The sequence below is a fragment of the Poromitra crassiceps genome (genome assembly GCF_964638095.1).
Source record: "Poromitra crassiceps genome assembly, chromosome: 3".
In the NCBI taxonomy this organism is placed as follows: Eukaryota; Metazoa; Chordata; class Actinopteri; order Beryciformes; family Melamphaidae; genus Poromitra; species Poromitra crassiceps.
Window position 1 is genome coordinate 26,782,220 of NC_139625.1, and position 16,688 is coordinate 26,798,907.

General features: G+C 41.5%; 3 protein-coding genes across 3 annotated transcripts in view; all 3 read left to right on the plus strand.

The window, feature by feature from the left end:
- The window catches only part of atg2b (autophagy related 2B), a gene marked incomplete at its 5' end in the record, with an annotated part of 26,804 nt that extends 22,289 nt beyond the window's left edge, over positions 1-4,515 (plus strand). Inside the window, 9 exons of the mRNA XM_083633804.1 lie at positions 187-288; positions 421-499; positions 609-819; positions 914-983; positions 1,067-1,149; positions 1,333-1,454; positions 1,790-1,944; positions 2,435-2,584; positions 2,692-4,515. Of these exons, the coding sequence (XP_083489930.1) occupies positions 187-288; positions 421-499; positions 609-819; positions 914-983; positions 1,067-1,149; positions 1,333-1,454; positions 1,790-1,944; positions 2,435-2,584; positions 2,692-2,922 (1,203 nt within the window). The 3' untranslated portion in view covers positions 2,923-4,515. The remainder of the gene's footprint in view (positions 1-186; positions 289-420; positions 500-608; positions 820-913; positions 984-1,066; positions 1,150-1,332; positions 1,455-1,789; positions 1,945-2,434; positions 2,585-2,691) is intronic.
- Positions 3,825-8,209, plus strand: noxred1 (NADP-dependent oxidoreductase domain containing 1; the record flags this gene model as incomplete). Its single annotated transcript, XM_083632968.1, has 5 exons — positions 3,825-3,829; positions 6,360-6,538; positions 7,108-7,288; positions 7,380-7,534; positions 8,007-8,209. The coding sequence occupies 5 exons, from the start codon at positions 3,825-3,827 to the stop codon at positions 8,207-8,209; spliced, it is 723 nt and encodes a 240-aa protein (XP_083489094.1).
- Positions 8,210-10,054: 1,845 nt separating this feature from the next.
- tmed8 (transmembrane p24 trafficking protein 8) lies at positions 10,055-13,477 on the plus strand. The gene is made up of 6 exons (XM_083634330.1): positions 10,055-10,191; positions 10,579-10,690; positions 10,842-10,935; positions 11,224-11,317; positions 11,563-11,865; positions 12,070-13,477. The coding sequence occupies exons 2-6, from the start codon at positions 10,581-10,583 to the stop codon at positions 12,285-12,287; spliced, it is 819 nt and encodes a 272-aa protein (XP_083490456.1). The 5' UTR covers positions 10,055-10,191; positions 10,579-10,580; the 3' UTR covers positions 12,288-13,477.
- Positions 13,478-16,688: the final 3,211 nt, after the last annotated feature.

Sequence of the window (16,688 nt, forward strand, 5' to 3'; positions counted from 1 at the left end):
ACACTCATGTGTTCCCCATATAGTTCACTATATGATAAACACACTCATGTGTTCCCCATATAGTTCACTATATGATAAACACACTCATGTGTTCCCCATATAGTTCACTATATGATAAACACACTCATGTGTTCCCCATATAGTTCACTATATGATAAACACACTCTTGTGTGCTTTTTCTCTCAGTTGACAGTTAAGGCTCTGCACATGTGTCCGGAGGCAGGCCAAGCTCCCCAGGAGTGCTGTTTGCGTGTTTCTCTGATGCCTCTCCGCCTCAACATCGATCAGGCAAGAAACTTTGATCAAGATATTTTTTTTTCAATACATCATAGACATCTGATACACTCTCATCCTCATTAGCATTCTACAATACTGACCATAACATTTTGAAAATGACCGCCCCTTCTTTTCTATTTGAAGGATGCACTGTTCTTCTTGAAAGACTTTTTTACTAGTCTTGCTGCTGATGTTGAGTTGTTCTCTCCGCCTGATCAGGAAGGTAAAACTGCTCATTCACAATTTCCTTTCCTTCCAAAACTACAAGATCATTTGGTGAAGAACAAACTCATTTTCAGTGAATGGCTCCTGATAACATGTTTGGTCTGCAGCTCTCTGTGTTTCCACGAAGAAAACAGCTGCCCCAGAGATCTCCTGCAGCTTCTCCAAGCACGCTGGCAGCAGCCAGGACCCGCCCCCCATTATCTCAGTACCTGCTCAGAGACGATTCAGCCACAATGGTCTCTCCACATCTGGCAGAGAGGAATCTTATGAAAATGAAGCTGCTGCTCCTTCCTTCACAGACCAACCCATCTTCTTTAGGTCAGTGTTGAATAACTAAAAGTGATCCAATGCCCTTGAGCAAATATCGTTGATTCGCTTATCAGTATTTGATAATTGCTCTGTTTCCTAACAGGGAGTTTCGATTTACTTCTGAGGTTCCCATTCGCTTGGATTACCATGGGAAACATGTTTCAATGGAGCAGGTATATGGTCTAAGAAGGCTATGAGAAAACACCTTTTTTTTTATTGGTGCTTTATGAATGATTTTATGACTACTTTGTTTCAGGGAACATTTGCAGGGATCATAATGGGGCTGACCCAGCTGAATTGTTCAGAGCTGAAACTGAGACGATTGTGCTATAGACAAGGGTATGTTTATCTTGGTGGAATGTTGTATTAGACTGGTTTGTTTTCATATAATATTATTGAGTCTGTATTGGTAAAGATTGTTGTATACACAAAATGTATATATTACTATCAAGTGTGTAATTCACAGTACAGAAAACAAAAGCAATGTTTTTGCTAGCAAAGTAATATTTGGTTGTCTTTCAGATTATTAGGTGTGGATAAGATGTTCTCCTATGCAATAAATGAGTGGCTAAATGACATAAAGAAAAACCAGCTTCCAGGACTGTTGGGTGGAGTGGGGCCCATTCACTCTCTGGTACAGCTGGGTGAGTAGAAGACATTTTCAGGCTTCCGGGACTATCAGATATATCAATGTCAGAAAAACAACTCACACAAGTATTATAGTGAGATAGAGCTGCTGTTTTATGAGACTTGTTAAACTTATCAGCACTTCACAAAAGTTAGCTCTACTTTGCTATACTATACTTTACTAATTGCACGAATTTGAAATCAGCCTAGTCCCAGACAAAGATTTTTTTTCCTCAGCAAAGATTGCCACTGAATGCATAGGATCAAAATGCAACGATTCACATTTACAGTATGTGTACTTATTGATTCAGGTAAGATGAATTTTGTACTAATTCTTCTATGTTGTGTTCAGTCCAGGGATTCAGGGACTTGGTGTGGCTCCCAATAGAACAGTACCGGAAGGATGGCCGGATAGTCCGTGGGTTTCAGCGTGGCACTGCCTCCTTCGGGACCTCTACTGCTATGGCTGCTCTGGAGCTCACCAATCGTATGGTGCGGACCATCCAGGTAAATCTGCCATTTCATTATAACTACATGAGTGCAATTTGGATGTGAGAATTACCCTGTATATTTTATGTGTCATTGACAGATATTTATTTTTCTGTTTTTCTTTTATAAAGTGCATTGTGTAATACTGACGTTTTGATATTTGAAGGACCCCAGTGGAAATAAGTAGGCTTCTAGTTTGCAACTTTACTGAGCTATCCTTGGATCATCATCATTTCTTCGATTTACATAATGTGTACAATTTTAAAATGTTTTTTACTATAAATGTAATTTCTAATGTTCTTTTTGTATTTTGATCCAAACTAAACTTAAACCCAAACCGCTAAATTCACTAGTAATGCTTTTATGAGGCACCAAACCAAAGTGTGTGTGTGTGTGTGTGTGTGTGTGTGTGTGTGTGTGTGTGTGTGTGTGTGTGTGTGTGTGTGTGTGTGTGTGTGTGTGTGTGTGTGTGTGTGCGTGCGTATGCGCGCGTGTGTGTGTGTTTCAGGCAGCAGCTGAGACAGCCTATGACATGGTGTCTCCGGTGCCGGACGAGAGAGACACCAAGAGGATAAAACGGTTCTCTCATTATGGATTGGCTCACCAGCCCGTGGACCTGAGAGAAGGGGTAGCCAAAGCCTACACTGTGGTAAAAGAGGTAGACAAACTGCCAGTGGAAATGGCTAATACTTGCACTAAAGTAGTATTGATGAAAAGGCATTGTTTTTGTTGTCAGTAAAGATTGTGTGGTGTGTGCGTCTACAGGGAATCACAGACACGGCGCTGACCATCTACGACACAGCCACCCGGGAGCATGAGCAGCGCGGGATGACCGGGGCGGTGGGCGGGGTTCTTCGACAGCTGCCGCCCGCAGTGGTGAAGCCGCTCATCATGGCCACTGAAGCCACCTCCAATGTCTTGGGTGGTATGAGGAACCAGATTCACCCTGACGCGCGCCAGGAGGAGTCTCACAAATGGAGGCGAGGGGAAGAGTAATTCCCTATTGCCATTACTGAAGCTGTGATTGTGCAGAAACAACTGCCAATAAACTTGACGAGTGGAGGCTTTTCTGACACAAAGTCTTAGGCCCAATCCAAATGTCCGGATGTCCCCGCACTTGACTTGCAGACTTTACAGGCGACTTCCCAGGATGTCTGTGAGTGCTGAGGGCTCCAAATCCACTATTCATCCAGGCCACAAGGGGGCTCTAAATCCACAATCCAGGCCACAAGGGGCCTGAAGCAGACTTTCTGCAGAGTTCCAGAGTCCGCTTGGAGTGCAGACTTCACCGGACTCCACTGATTTAATTACCCACAATTCATTGCAATACGGATGTGGTTTTTCCACGTGCCAAACAGAAAAACAAAAATAACTTATTATGAATGTGTAAAGCAATGACTATTAAACAGGCCATAGAGGTAAGCAAAATGCATTTTATGCCTTGCAGTCTCTGGCCCCCGCAGACTTGACGTGATGACATTGAACACGTCACGGTACGTACAACTATAGTCTGCAAGGGCTCAATCCACAAGCCTGGAGGGTGGGCATTTGGATTGGCTGTTATTGAAAGAATAATTTTTCTTCTGATTATTTTTTTAAGTAAAACTACTTGAGTTGAATAGTGAGTCCCCCAGTGTAAATAGAATAATGTTCATCTCATAGGATGTGTGGCAATTTGAGCCTATGTAATTCGGCTTGAGTCAGCTTTACCAGGTCCCACATTTTCCTCACAGTGCCTTCATGGTTAGCAGCATTATTCAACATGAGTTTAATCAAAGGGACTTAATGAGGAATTAATGCCACATATCATCTTGGCATGGATTACTTTCTGTTGCAGGATAGAACTGGCATTTTAAATGTTCAAGCATAACAGTGAGGAAAGAGCAGACCGTTGCCTCATGAGGTACACGCATTTCTTCATTTTGAAACGGCTCTGTTTACAACTTGGCTGTGTAGTCATTCAACATTCTCTTATCCTACTTGGTGTCAACAAGCACTATTATCTTAGGTGTAATGGCGCTTAATTTATATAATGAAATGTATGTGGGCCTTGTTACTGTAAATAGTCCTATGTAAAATTTCATGCAAATGTAAGACAATAAGTATAGAGCCTGAATGTGTTCAAGTTTTGTTGTACTTGGTCTATAATCAGCACTTTTAAGTGACTTGAAGGTTGCTTGCCCATATGAACGATAGATGGGGAGAAAGACCCAAATTTGTTTTGTTGTGGGTTGTAATCAATGTTGAAGGCTTAAGTATTTTCATGACAGCTGCTATTTTGAAAGCTGCTTTTTATTTAAAAATGCATTTTTTTAACTCTTTCTTTTCCCTGTCAGTCCGACATATTTTGAAATTGTTGACCCAAACTCCTACAAGAAACTCCATCTGCTTAAGACCAACCAAAGTCTTAATATGCTCAAATTTTTGTGTATGTTTGATAATTGATATTTGGTGTGATGTGATCAAAGTCTTTCAATTTGCTCATTTCCTTGTTTATGTGGAAATTAAGAATACTGTTCATTGTACATATAGGCCTACGTGTACAGTTGATTTTGGAATTTGTATTAAAAGCATGGAATGTTATTAATGGGGGAATAAAAATTGTTAAGTCCACCTCCAGTGTGTGGTGGTAGAAGTTGATGGTCTTTGCCTATGTGATGGGTTATGCAACTTTTGGTATTTGGTAGAGAGGCCGTACTTCTAAACGTAACAATGAGGACTTACCATATACACATGTCATGTTTCCAACGAGTTGCTCGGCTGCTGTTTACCTGGCGCTGAACTAGACCGGAAGTCTGAAGCCCACTTGTTTTCGTATTGTTTTATTCTCATGACTTTTATTTTGAAACTGACTTGTGATTGTCAAGTCGTTGCCATGGAAACAAGACGGGAACCACAAGTTTGCTGGTGTTCGATTGCTTAGTTAAATTAATAAGTCAATCCGTGCAAAAGTGCCGCAGATACTGTGAATAATAACTACGATACCTTTTGTAACTTTCAGGTGATGTCGAATTTAACTGCTGATCTGACGACACTCGCTTTTGAGTGTGAACTGACTGAGGATGAAAAACAACTCCTATGCCTTCGTGCACGTTCCGCTGGATTGACTATATGCGGGTGCGCGCACGCAGTTTTTATGTGCAAAATTGCTCAGTCATTGAGGTAATTAACATCCCTAATGAAAAGCGTGTGATAATCAGGAGTGAGTTTATGGTGACTTTACTTTTTTTTAATCATATTTTGGTAACACTTTACAATACTGTAACACAAAAATTGGGTAGTTACTGAGGAACGAGTCAGGAACGAACCATTAGTTCATGAGTAGTTCATGAATAGTTAATAGGTAGTTCCTTAATGGTAGTTACTTAAGAACTGACCATTAGTTACCATGTTAACGAACCAGTAAGTAATGATTACTTCCTTAATTGTTTCCCGCTAGTTCATGAGTAGTTAATGGGTAGTTACTTAAGAACAGACTATTAGTCACCATAGTTGTTACTAGGGAATTACTCATTACTTCATGATTACTTTACCATTAGTTACCATGTTTGTGCCCCCTCAAGTAAAGCAGGCGATCATACTTAGTTGTTACTAGGGAATTAATCATTAGTTCATGATTAGTTACCATGTTTGTGCCCCCTTAAGTAAAGCAGGGCTTCATACTTAGTTGTTACTAGGGAATGCATCATTACTTCATGATTATCTTACCATTAGTTACCATCACCCTACTTATAACAAATAAATACAAGAGTTGTTCCAGGTGAGGTTTGAACCCTTGGCCCCAAGAATGCAAGATTATTAGTCTACCAAATTAGCTATCTATTTGTTATACAGTAGGGTAGGGTGATGGTAACTAATGGTAAGATAATCATGAAGTAATGATGCATTCCCTAGTAACAATAAGCATGAAGCCCTGCTTTACTTGAGGGGGCACAGACATGGTAACTAATGGTAAAGTAATCATGAACTAATGATTAATTCCCTAGTAACAACTATGGTAACTAATATTCTGTTCTTAAGTAACTACCCATTAACTACTCATGAACTAGCAGAAAAAAATTAAGGAAGTAATCATTACTGGTTCGTTAACATGGTAACTAATGGTCAGTTCTTAAGTAACTACCATTAAGGATCTTTAAGGAACTACCATTAAGGGTCATTAAGGAACTACCCATTAACTAACTACTCATGAACTAGCAAAATAAAATAAAAATATATTTTTAAGGAAGTAATCATTACTTACTGGTTCGTTAACATGGTAACTAATGGTCAGTTCCCAAGTAACTACCATTAAGGAACTACCTATTAACTATTCAGGAACTAATCATTAACTATTCATGAACTAATGGTTAGTTCCTGACTAGTTCCTCAATAACTACCCATTTTTTGTGTTACAGTATTGTAAAGTGTTACCCATATTTTATCATATTTAGAGAGATCATCAAAAGACATACTGCAAACAGAGATTCACTGGCATCAGAAAAAGACGACCTGCGTGTGGGGGTACTTGGGATGGGTCGCATCGGCAAGCAGTTGCTCCTCTCCCTCCTTCAAAAGTCTGGTATAAAACCATCACACATTAAGATCTCCACCAGAAGACCAGAAACTGCAGGTACACTGGAAAAAATATTAATGTACTTCAACGGCCTATGTGTTTGTTTATTATCCACAATCGGTAAACTGCATTCCGTTAGGTGTTTTAAGTGGCGGCAGTTCTTGTGTCACAAAATCATCATACGGCTACTGTAAGCTGCTGACCACACAAATGCAAGTGCAAGAGATGAATGGTAGGCTACTTGCCATAGAAAGAGATTAGCCTGATATCAGACTGAATTGTCAACTTACATGAGCAGGTGGATTCAAAGTTCTGGACAGAGGCAAGAAAGATTGTACTGGATACAAATGGCCATTATGCTTATTTTAATCAGAAATTGACATAATTCTCCTAAGATACAGATAAGATGTCCTTTCAACTCGTAATTTTAAGTCACAATTCATGAACTCAAAAGTTATGAAGCTTGTGACTAAGTTGAAATTTACAAACACATCTAAATTATACAGTGAGTTTTAATGGTAAAATGTATTGATTTAACTAAATTGCAAATATAGGCTACTCAAAACGTAATGCTACAGGATGCCCCAACCAACCCCGTGTTTCCCCCCTTTGTTTCCTCATTGCAGTGCAGTTTGCACAGAGAGGGGTTGAATGTTACTTTGACAATGTCAGACTGGCAGCATGGGCAGACATCCTGTTCCTCTGCTGTCTGCCCTCTCACCTCCCCAAAGTCTGTGCTGGTCTGCACTCCCACCTGCCACAGCACTGTCTGCTGTACAGCTTCCTCTCTGCTGTGCCTGTCACCAGGTAGGCTACCTGCTCCCCACATACACACCTACACACACTATATTATTCATTTTCACTAATTCAATCGCTCTCTTCTGACCTTCTCTTTCAGATTAGCACAGCTTCTTGGACACAACTTTATTCTCAAGCCACAGTATGACTTTGTTGCTTGTGACGCTGCAGATGTGTGGCTGTGCCGCAGTCATGTGACCGCGGCTTTGAAAGAACCTTTGTTGATAGAGGCATCTTGTCCTCTTGCAATGAGTGGTACGTCACTTCTCATGATTGTAGACTGTCACTTTTAATTCTTGTTGCCAAGTTCTCATTGGGGAACCAATCAATCAATCAATCAATCAGAATCTACAATGCATTATGGTATTCTCATAACCAAGCACACTTATATCAACATTTGTGAGCATGAGCAACTGTCCCAAATAGAACCTTGATTCTAAACACTGCCTGGAGTTATACTTCACTGGCAATTAATGGGAGATTGATTTAGCAGACAAATAGAATATGTGTTTGAGCTTTTACTGTTTTGAAGCAGATAATGCATCTACATCTCCAGGAAATCAACCTTGTGTTCTTACAATCACTTTCAAACCGTGATGGAGCTTTATGCTGGTGTAGCTACAGCGGTAGCACAAATTCCGGCTCCCTTTTCATGGGATCAAGTCCAACTTCTTAAATTCAGTGGTATTCATTTTCAACTATTTAAGTGGGCTTGTGAATCTCATAGGTGGCATTTCTCTGGATCTGAAGTGGGTGTACGCAGTGTTGTACAGCCTCCTGAATATCTGCACCTCTGCCGGTCTGGGATCTGGTGAGACTCTATCACTGATGAACACCCTCTTGGAGCTGAAAGGGCCACACACTGTGCAATTCAACACACAGAGTTACGTCAACTCATCTTATGCATCTGCTCTGGCTCCAGACGAGTGAGTAGGCCTATAGCAGCTCAAGAATTAGTACTCATGGTTATTTTGATAGTGTTTATTGTGCAATAGGAAATATTGTTTCATTAACTTTATTCTGGCTTTCTGGGACATGCATGATTGTAGAAGAGCAAAGATGAAAAAACAAAAAACTCATTTTGCATGCCTGTGATATTTTAAACATTAAAAACATGTTCTGTCATTTATTTATTTGAATCTCATAAAGGCCTTTCCCTTGGATTACTCTGACCGATGTCCAGACCAAGGAGACACCACTGTCACGATTTGTATCAAGAAGTACATCTATGCAGCAGTGCATCTCTGCAACATACAAATCACTACTGAAGTGAAATGAGACTGCAAACAATTAATTCATACATCAACCTAACCCAGTGGTTCTCAAACATTTTCATGTCAAGGACCCCTAAACTGACACAAATTAGACCACGGACCCCTATTTGATAAGATTTAGCTTTTGTGACAACCCTCCCACTCTCCTGGCCTTGTTTTGCAGGAGCCTGGTGTTGGGGTTTTTAGACTGATTGGGTGCACCTGGCCCCGGTGCACTCATTGGGCAAACAAATTATTGTTACTTTTGGGATGACTCCCCTAATTTGTTACTTCCTTGAACCGGGTTGTAACCCGCTACGTCCATACATTCATACAGTCTATGAGGGGAGTCATACACCAAAGTAAAAGTTAAAACAATAATTGATTAACTAAAACTCAGGAAAAATAACTAGATAACACAAAGTGCATTCAACAAATGAACAGAACAAAAGGTGCATTGGTGAGGAGGGAGAGAGACTGAATGGTCTGAAGGTCTTCTTAAGCCCAACGAGTGTACAGGCCCAGGTGCACTCAATCCGCCTAACAACCCCAACACCAGGCTCCTGCCCGGGCCAGGAGAGGGGGAGGGTCGTCAAACTTTTTAGATGTTTAATTACAGAAAGTGTACAAACCCATGACCAAAATAGTCATACATTATGTTATTATGCTATATGATTGAAATTCCGGTGAATTATTACCCTTTCTGCTGGGGAACCTTCCCCGGGTACACGGACACCACTAACCACTGACCTATTCTTTTGGCTGAGTGGCTTTAAATACTGATGCACTCAATGATGATTTCATCAGTGATGTCACTCAGGCAATTGTGATGTCATCAGTGAGTGATGTCATCAGTTCTACTGCTACCACTACTACTACCCCCCCTTCCCCCGGGTATTATTTTGGCTGAGTGGCTTTAAATACTGATGCACTCAATGATGATGTCATCAGTGATGTCACTCAGGCAATTGTGATGTCATCAGTTCTACTGCTACCTGCTACTACAACTATTAGTAGGCCTACTACTAAGTACCACTATTACTATTACCGGTACTACTGCTGCTGCTACTTAGCAGCAGTAGTAGTAGTAATAGTGTAGTAGTAGTGGTGGTAGCAGTTAGTATCTACTGCTACCACCACCACCACCACTACACTATTATTATTACTACTACCACTACTACTACTGCTACCACCACTACTACTACTACTACTACTACTACTATTATTACTGCTACTGCTTCGACCCGTCATTGCCGCTTGCGGCTATATTTAATATTGTTATTATGATTAATATTATGATTATTGTTGTTGTTATTGTTTTAATAAAAAGTTGCCTGTGTAACTGTTAAAAAGGGTGACTTTCAGGATGTTACTGCATAAACGTTTCCTACTTGATAGAGCGGCGGTACATTATCTCATGCATTATCTCCGACACAGATTCGTGGAATTTCGTCAACATTCGAGAAAATACGGAAGTTTGAAAATCTCGGGTCTGTTTTTTCCTGCCAAGCAGGCAGCAGCAGCAGCAGCACAGTCAGTAGAAAGATTCGTCGCATGACTGCAGTACAGTAGTACTGTAGAATGGAAGCGCATTTCCTTGTGGCCTAAGTTGGATTCAAGTGATATATCAAATCATACGATTGTCAACGTTACATTGTGGTAAGTTTGCACTCCATGTGTCCGTAGCTTTTATTACACTTTTGTGAGCTAGCTGCTGTAGCTACATACAAAGCTAACATCAGTTTTCCGGGGCGATGGAGCTGATGCATTCAGACCCCAAGACCACCACACACAGACGAGAGACACACGCCTGGCTTCTCACGAACGCTACGCTACGTGTCATTTAGGTCACCAATCTGTGGTGTGGGTAACATGTTACAAACGTGATTTGTTTTGTCGATACAACTCAGAAGCCAGTTGCCAGTGGTATACCTGTTTGCTTGTATAAGATTGACATCCACCGTCTGTCTCTGGTTGTCGTTGAAAGGGGCGGGGATTCATCACGTTTTTCTGGCATGCACACAGATGTTTATCTTGTCTTTATAGCCATGGAGAGATTAGAGGCTACATCTGAGCTCCAGTCAAGGTTGTCATCCCTGTCTTTCTCATCTTTTCCTGGAGTAACAGCCAAACACTGCGAGAACAGACCACTAGACAGGTAACCTGTTGCTGCTAAAGAGCTAGCGTTTATTACCTAGGTGCAAGGCTTGTGTGATACTTATTCTCTCATAACATCATGCAGTAGGCTAAGTGATTAGGATTTATTGCTCCTTGTGCTAATTGTAGCATTTATACTATCTGCATTACAGGCTCCAGAATACAGATCTTTCACATAGTTTAAGCCATCCCATCGACCCGCCCAGCATGGAGGGAGACACTGAGGATTCAAGGCAACATGTTGAGGTAAATATTAGTTATGGTATGTAAGTATGTCAGTTGAGCAGTCAATCAAACAGTGATAAACAGGCCAGGGCACAATAACCAAATTTGATTTCTCTATAACTTTACGATCTGTTGTGTGTGTGTGTGTGTGTGTTGTGTGTGTGTGTGTGTGTGTGTGTGTGTGTGTGTGTGTGTGTGTGTGTGTGTGTGTGTGTGTGTGTGTGTGTGTGTGTGTGTGTGTGTGTGTGTGTGTGTGTGTGTGTGTGTGTGTGTGTGTGTGTGTGTGTGTGTGTGTGTGTGTGTGTTCAGGGGAATCAAGAGGCTCCAACTGAGCAAGCCCTGGGGGAAGGAGCTGAGGAGAACAGCACTGCTGGGAACTGTCAGCTCTCCAATGAGATAAAAGGTGAGAGCCTGCTGTATAATGCCACCACAGTTAGCGCTTTATTGTATGTACAGTTTAGATTCAGATTTGACATCTATTTTGAATAGATGTAATCGTAATAATGAATCACCTGCTCTGGACAAAATAAATATCCCATTTGGCAGTGCTTGCCTTACCTAAACCAGATAAGTGCCGTAAATATCAAGGTTGGCATTATGCTCTTTGTGGACACACTGCCATTTGCTCTTCCTGATTTGTTCATCCAGCCAAAATGCCGCCCCTCAAGCCTCCAACAACATGGACATCTGCTACAGTGAAGGAGCTGAAGGCAAAGCTTCGGCTGGAGCAGGAGGACAGTGTGGTGACGGTGTACCGAGGCGATATTATGACAGTTCATGTGCCCGCTCTCCTTGATAGTGGGTACAAACGCGTGTGCTGGGAGTTCGCTACAGAAGGTTATGACATTGGCTTCGGCATATATTTTGACTGGACTCCTGTCACCAGCCGGTCTATCACGGTGCACATCAGTGAATCGAGTGATGATGAAGAGGAAGAGGAGGAACTGGAAGGTCAGCGTTTTGGCATTTGAAATGGCCTAACTTTAGTTCCCACTTGATCTCCGATTGGGTGTGTTACTAAACGTAAACACTTTCACCGGAGACTCTCAATAAACATTCTGTTAAAAATATTCAAGTAATTAACACTTCAACTGTATCTATCTAAGAATGTAATACTTGACTTTGACTTTGCGGCGTATGTGCTGTCTGTTGCAGGACCCGCAAGCAACGGAGATGTGGAGAAGGGCTCCAAAACGTTAATCAACTCAAACCTGGGTGAAATCATGCCTGTGTACCGCCAAGACAGCCACTTGTCAGTCCAGGGGGGCAGTCATGAATTTCCAGGTGAAGGCACTTATCTCCTGAAGTTTGATAACTCCTACTCACTTTGGCGAAATAAAACTCTGTACTACAGAGTATTCTACAGCGCCTGATAGTCCAATTTATTGTTGCCTATGAATGTATGATCTATGAGAATATTACTCCCAACAACTATGAACTATTTTTGATTCCATACTTGGTAAAAATAAGTTATAATAAGTAATGGTTAACTATAGGCAGATCTATTTTTGTCACTACCGGCTTGTGTCGCCATAAGGCCACATGTTCAATTTATAAAGTCAGAGAATTTTCACTGAAACATTTGCTCTGAATGTCTCACTGATCAATATTTTAAGAAGCCTTGCACATGTGCCATGTTCCCATATACATGTATGTACTGTGCAATTAGGCAAAGTGTCCGTCATAAAATATATATTGTCCTCAACCGTAACATTTCTATGGTAGCAGAGATCAGGGAACACCTGCACAAAATACGCTTTGCCAGGCCACATGCTTAATCAGCAGTGCTCTAAAGAAATGGGAGGTTGTTCGTATTGTGTGCACACTTTTTATGATTGCTATGTTGCTTTGTTATTGTGACTTGTATTTACCCTACTGCTTTCTGACAACACTTCTTTTTTTTTTAATCTGTGTGAAATTGTCATGCTACTCGAAAATATAATCATCCGAAACCAATACTGTGCACAGCGATACTGTATGTCTTCTGTTTTTATGTTTGTACTGGCACTATGGTGTGTTATTAGAAGATTTAAGTTAAAGATTTGTGAGAATATTGAATGTACCCAAGCAAGTGGTAACAGTCATCCAGAGTGGTCAACTGTGTTTTTTTATGGCACAAATAAAAGCCATCCCTTATCTTATTATGTAATATAGATTCAATATTTACATTTGCCTTGTCCCCATTTAGTTTGTTGGTTGTGAGGAAGTGAGTTGCTTCAGAGGTTAACCACAGGAGGCAGGTGTGTCAATCATAATGTTTCATCTAAATGTAATTTGTGCACAGACTTTGTGAGTGAAGGTTGCTATACGTGTTTTTGTATATCCTCTCTGTGTCGGGCATACTTTCGTAACACCCTGAAATTGATTGTATTGAATATCCCTTTTCATCCTGTCTGTTATCAATGCTTTTACCACATTCACTTGTGATGTGTGCATGTTCCCAAAGATATCACAGTTTGCTGCTAATGCCGTATACAATGTATAAAACAACTGATTTGAAGCTTCCCACGTTTGATGTACTGTACTTTTAAGTTGTGTTCCAATTTGTTCATGAGATTTTTATTCCACAATAAAGAGAAGATTGTTTTCTCTGCGTTACTGTGTTGAGTCACTTGGATTTTTGTATCCATCTCATGATCACTGTGAATGGTAGATGATAGTGTGGAAAATGTTATTGCTCAATGTTAGGGATGTCATTAAGACTGCTGGTGCAAGGAGTGTCTCAGTCAAATCTGTCCATGTCATCTGAGACTCATCATTTGATCGCGGTCCCAGCACTGATCCAGGATTAGAAAGAGCTTGAGGATGGTCCCATGTGTTTACATTAAAATGTGACATTGGGGAATTGATATAATTGTTACAGAGGTGTTGATGAAACGGGTTTCTTTTTCAGCTCTCCCCAAAGGCCAGTTAGAGAGAGCAGAATTGCATTTAGTAACACACTGATCTTTTACATGTAGATGATGTACATATTTAGCTGGCCCACACAATTCCCATTGTATCTGTATTAATCTCTCCAACCAAAATAACGAGGGCCCCAGCACTGGAACACCTAAATGGATTTGAAAATGGAAACCCTCATTAATGTTTGCTTGCACCTGTTACTTTCTGCCTTTTAGACACCAAATGGCTGCTGGTGAAAAAGGTCAATTGCTGGTTACAATAAAAGGCCACTCTAAAATGTGCATCAGACTGGTCTTCAAAAAATGCATATGTGAGATCCATAGTTGAGTGCCCAATATTTATTTCTTTATTCATTCATTTATTTATTCATTCATTTTCAGAGTGACCTTACTGTGACCTAGCCTGTTAAGGCACACCTGTGGCGACAATGCATTGTCAAAATATAAGTGATGTCATGACATCGCTTATATTTTGACATTCTGAGTTAGAGCATAATAGCTCAAGAGTTTGATCTATAATTATCTCGTGTTAAAGTTGTGTGAACTGTGCACTTTTTAAAATGTACACCGCACAGCCGGGTCTAGAGTGAGCACTCAGGCTGGCTCCATAGGGTCCCTTTGCCTTTTCCCCCCGGAAACGCGCTTTGTTTTACCAAAATGCTGCTCGGCGGATCCCTCGTATAGGCTATGCCACACCTGTTAGGTGGATGATTCTATTCTATTCTATTCTATTCTATTCTATTCCAATTCTCACACCCACACTTGCACCCGTGTGTGGCTTAGGTTGAGGCCACGTCTCGTCATAGACGCTGGTTTAGCTGGCTCAGCCTGGCTGGGGGCGTGGTCAGGGTGGGGTAAAAACCCCAGTTCTATCCATTTAGCAAAGTTAGAATTTAGCTGATAGCCCAGCCCAGGCAGACACGATCGGGGATTTAACCACCGCAGTAAACGCACATCTGAGCAGACGTCTTGTGTTCTGCTCTAGAACCCCCAAACCTGTAGTTTAGAGCCGCAGGACCGTCTTTTGGTGAGTCAGCCCATGAGATATATGGGCGGTTTTACCCCAGTCCCGCGCCAGCCGTTTAACATTTTGTGGGCGTTCCCAGACATGCGGACCGTCTCTATGGTGTGGAACTAGTACGTGGACCCGCCCATACGCGTGGTGGCCTCGACCGGCTTGGCCAAACGGATAAAGCACCGGTTTTACAAAAATATCTTCGCAGTTCGCACTGCGTTGGCAAGCGCGGTTGTCACTAGGTTTCTGAAACAACATGGGGAAGTTGAATTTTTACGTTATTTGGTCCCTACGTGACACTCCCCGTCACTTCATGAGGTAGGCCCCTTTTTTCTGCAATCTTGCAAAACTACAAACTATGAGACTGAGCAATTGCACATTATCTCCGGGTCTCCCCTTTAGCAAATCCAACAGAAGGTGCTTTCAAGCCCACATCCCACTGCCTCTACCTACACAGCTGATCATCTTTGGTCTTGGAGAATGGAAATCCAGTGAGATGACAATCTCAGTCGAGGTCCTGGTCAGTGAAGAGGTGAAGGCCCAGAGAATTGGCACTCTATCAAGTGAAACAAGGTATGACTGCGTGTCAGCTTGGCCTCCACACCTTCAATATAAACTTTAGTCTCATCATGGCATGATTTACTTTGCATACTGGCAATGCAGGTGCCTCACCTGGGAGGGAGACTGGAGCTCTGATATTGTCACAGTGGCAGCAGAGAAAGGAAGGAGAGGAGTGTATGGCAAGATTTTGCTCACAATGTGTGGAGAGGTATGTTTTTTTTCAGTTACAAGCAGTGATGTAAACAAACCACAAATATAAAAATCAATTATATTTTCAGAGAAGCATTCTAATTATTTAGATTTATGTCAGCAACTGTCCTGTAAATAAACAGGTGCGTATGGCAATCCCAGTTTAGGAGGGCCTTCACGGTCTCCCTGGTTACAAGGCATGTCAAATTGATGATTGCACCATACAGTTTTGTTTCTCAGTTTTGTGTCTTGAAATTATTTGTGATCGACCCGCCCCAGGATACAGCCAGTTTCATCAGCAGCACTCCGCGAGTGCAAAGGAAACGTCCGTTTGCAGAACAGAACAGCATCTCTGATCTCTCCCATGCATTACACCAAAGTGCTGAAAGTGAAAAGGTGAGATAATTGGGTGAACTGATTTTGCAGCATTCTGCAATCCTGTTGTAAGGCCAGTGCAAACGTGTCAGAATTCACACTTTTATATGAAACGTCTTACCTTGTAGATAACTCTCAACTCCTCACACTGCGGAGATAGTGTTTGCTATGCTCAGCTCCAAGCTGATAAGCTTGAAAATAGACCCCCTGTTTGGCCCACGGTAAGAGTCATGACAAAGAATCTTAATATTAATGTTGGCATGTGGGGTGAGTAACTGATTTTGTAATGTTGTTATTTGTTACTTTTAAAGGATAAGACTGAAACTCATAACTCTACGTTGGAAAATAGACCCCCTCTTTGGCCCACGGTAAGAGTCATGGCACAGAATCCTATTATTATTTTGGGGCATTTTGGGGGTGAGTCACTAATACCACTTTCATACCAACGACCAGGGTTACTTGACCCATGTTAAACCCTTTTGTCAATTCACACCCAGTCAACATGGGTTAATGCCTGGTCATGACAATTCAGATAGGACCCGGGTCACAACCATTGTTATTTACAGTATATGGTCACAACCCTGGAAAGATAAATAACAAGCATAGGAACATAGGAATAGAATAGCAACCCGGGTGGTACCATTCACACTGAAATTAACCCTTGTCCGCCCCTTGTCCAACCCACCTCTCGAGGTGGGTCAGGCAACCCGGATTAACCCTTTCATACCCCA

Excerpts from the sequence above, each read along its gene's own strand:
- tmed8 (XM_083634330.1), top strand. The coding sequence starts at position 10,581 with ATGGAGAGATTAGAGGCTACATCTGAGCTCCAGTCAAGGTTGTCATCC. Across the intron at positions 10,691-10,841 it reads GAGAACAGACCACTAGACAG|GCTCCAGAATACAGATCTTT; the intron begins GTAACCTGTTGC and ends TCTGCATTACAG. Across the intron at positions 11,866-12,069 it reads GGAAGAGGAGGAACTGGAAG|GACCCGCAAGCAACGGAGAT; the intron begins GTCAGCGTTTTG and ends TGTCTGTTGCAG.